The 3,339-nt window shown below is 38.6% G+C and overlaps 1 protein-coding gene across 1 annotated transcript; it reads left to right on the forward strand.

The window, feature by feature from the left end:
* The first annotated feature begins 1,918 nt into the window (after window positions 1-1,918).
* Window positions 1,919-2,848, forward strand: LOC101414652 (olfactory receptor 8D4). The gene has a single exon (XM_004459548.2). The coding sequence runs from the start codon at window positions 1,919-1,921 to the stop codon at window positions 2,846-2,848; it is 930 nt and encodes a 309-aa protein (XP_004459605.2).
* The last annotated feature ends 491 nt before the right edge of the window (window positions 2,849-3,339 follow it).

Below are 3,339 nucleotides of genomic sequence, written 5' to 3' on the forward strand. Positions count from 1 at the left end.
TTTAATGTAACATTTGAAAAAATAAAGAGAGAAAAAAGAATAGAACAGACACAAAAACAAACAAACCAGTTTCCTAAAGTATTCTCTGATCCACTCACTAGTACCTACAATGTGATTAGAAAAATAATAATAATAATTAAAAAAAGAAATGAAAGAAAGAAAAATGATTATAGTTATCAAATAACTTTGGGAAGTAGTGCATATTATAGAGCCCTCTGGGACTTCCTGAGATATCCTTCAGCTAAGAAATGGGTTTAACTATATATAAGTTGGCATTTCTGAAGTTCTTAGAATCCTGAGATACTTATTTAATGTAACACCTATAAACATCCTCCATGGAATTAATACTCTACTGACCATGTTTGGAAACCTTGAAACATGAAAGAGTAATTGACTTTGGGAATAAATGCCTTCTCTTTAGAAAATCCTGGAGGCAGGATCATCCCTCGGAAAATGTGTCATTAGCAAAGTATTTTCAGGGCCCCTGCCTCTTATGCACCTTTTCAACAGGTTTGCTAAGGTAAATTCTCTTCCAAGGTCTTTAGCATTCTCTTTTTTCCTTTAATATATTGTTTATTTTTAAATCATACTTAGATTACATAAAATTTTACATTAAAAAATATAAGGGATTCTCATATGCCCCACTCCTTACACCTCCCACTTTCACCCACATTAACAACTTCTTTTGTTAGTGTGGAACATTCACTGCAATGGATGAACACATTTTGGGGCATTGCCACACAGCATGGGTTATAGTTTACATCGTAGTTTACACTCTCTCCCACTGGCAAGGATATAATGTCCTGTATCTGTCTTTGCAATGTTATTCAGGACAATTCCAAGTCCTGAAAATGCCCCCATTATTAGACCTCTTTTCCATTTCTCTGCCTTCAGCAACTCCAATGGCCACTGTCTCCACATCAGTGATATAATTTCTTCCATTGCTAGAATTACAATAAGTCTATAGTAAAATACCAGTAAGTCTATTCTAGTCCATATTTTATTCCCCAATCCTGAGGATTCTGGGATGGTGATGCCTACTTCACCTCTAATTGAAAGGGGCTTCAATCCCATATGGCTGATGGATGGGAATCTCTTGCTGCAGTTGTAGATTCTCTCGGTTCCTTGGTGTGGTGGTTGTCCATCCTCACCTCCTTGTTAGTTGTCTTGGGTGAGTTCAATGTACTGAGGAGCAGGTGGTGCAACTCCACTGAGGCTCAGGGCCCAGCTGGCACATGGACAGCCCAGAGATTCAAGTCTCTTGGACATACACCTACCAACTTCAGTGCCAACTATAGGTTCAATAAAAGGGACAGAAGAGGCATATGTAAAGAAGTCATATCTGAGTCCAACTCTGTCACACTTGGGAGCACAAACTCCAAAATAGAGCCCACTGGCAGGCATCAAACTCCAGAGTTATCTGCCCTGAGTGTAGGACCTGGGTATTTCTGGAGTGCTCAGGACCCCCACTCGTTGGGGTACTATCTACCTTGGTTGTCTGTGAGATCCACTGAGATGTGTATAAGCATTACATTTATGATGCCCTCCTGACTCATTCTGAAGTCTCTTAGCCATATAAACTCATTTTTTAGCATAGCTCTTATCTCTAACTCTGGAGTGAAAGGTTTTGTCCTTTGATAAAGGAATTTGAGACACTGGATGGGAAGGGAAAGTGAACGTACAATTCCTAAACTCTGTGGGTTGGTAGATGCTTATACCATTTATTTTCTTACTTTTTTGGTGGGCCAAAGTCCTTGTGCAAAAAGGAGGTGCAGGCTTAATGCCAAGTGGACAAGGGTTCATTCTTTTCACAGCTAGAAAAACCTGATCTAAGGGAATTGTAGAGAAGCTGGACTTCTGCCTGTCTAAACTGACTATTTCCCTCTCATCTCCACAGATTTCTCAGAGGAGAAAGGGTATGAGAAACCATTCCACAGTGACCGAGTTTGTTCTTTCTGGATTAACTGACCAACCAGAGCTTCAGCTGCCCCTTTTCTGCCTCTTCTTAGGGATATACATGGTCACTGTGGTGGGAAACCTTGGCATGATCTCAATAATTAGGTTTAATTCTCAACTTCACACTCCCATGTACTATCTCCTCAGTTGTTTGTCTTTTTTAGATGTCTGCTATTCTTCAGTCATTACCCCCAAAATGCTGACAGGATTTTTATACAGAGATAAAGTGATCTCTTACTCTGGATGCATGACTCAGCTGTTTTTTTTCTGTATTTTGGTAATTTCTGAATGCTACATGTTGGCAGCGATGGCCTATGATCGCTACGTTGCCATCTGTAGCCCACTGCTCTACAATGTCATCATGTCCCCCCAGGTCTGCTCTCTCCTGGTGGCTGCAGTCTTCTCAGTGGGTTTTACAGATGCCATGATTCATGGGGGTTGTATATTAAGACTCTCTTTCTGTGGAACAAATGTCATTAGACATTATTTCTGTGACCTTGTCCCCCTTATTAAAATCTCCTGTTCCAGCACTTACGTTGATGAGCTCTTGATTTTCATCATTGGTGGATTTAACATGGTGACCACCAGCCTGACAATCATCGTTTCATACGCTTTCATCCTTGCCAGCATCCTCCGCATGAAATCTAAAGAGGGCAGGTCCAAAGCGTTCAGCACCTGCAGCTCCCACCTGACAGGTGTTCTTATATTTTATGGGTCTCTCATGTTCATGTATCTTAAACCCACTTCCAGCAGTTCAGCCACCCAGGAGAAAGTGTCCTCCGTGTTTTACACCACAGTGATTCCCATGTTGAATCCCCTGATCTATAGTCTGAGGAACAGAGAAGTGAAATCTGCACTGATGAAACTCTTAAGAAGAAAAATGTCTTCATAGTGAATATGCTCTTTATTAAGACTTGGGATTCATAATCATTTCTTTGTATGCATTTCTTCAAAAGTAATTTGATGTGAATTGTGTGTGTATTCAGATTATTAAATATATTCACATATGATAAGATTAATAATGTATAAAACAAGTCTGAAAGTGAAAGATAAGACAATATTTTATAGTGTAATATCATTTTTGGGATTAAACATCAAATTTTACCATTAGTTTCCTGAATCCAGACAAAAAAGAAAGATATACTATATCATAATATTAGGAAAAAATCACACCAAATTTTCCTGGAGAGACCAAGTCTTTCCTCATATTTATCTCTCTCAAAAAGACATTTCTATTACGGAAATTAATATAGAAAATATTGAGTTGTGTGATGGAGATCATCACAGCTATTTTACAATAAAAGAGGAAGAAATTTTTGTTACTGTTTTTTGTAAAGGGCTTATTACAGACCAATGTTGTATTAAAAATGGAAATCAATAAAG

Source organism: Dasypus novemcinctus, chromosome 27 (genome assembly GCF_030445035.2).
Source record: "Dasypus novemcinctus isolate mDasNov1 chromosome 27, mDasNov1.1.hap2, whole genome shotgun sequence".
NCBI classification, from domain to species: Eukaryota; Metazoa; Chordata; class Mammalia; order Cingulata; family Dasypodidae; genus Dasypus; species Dasypus novemcinctus.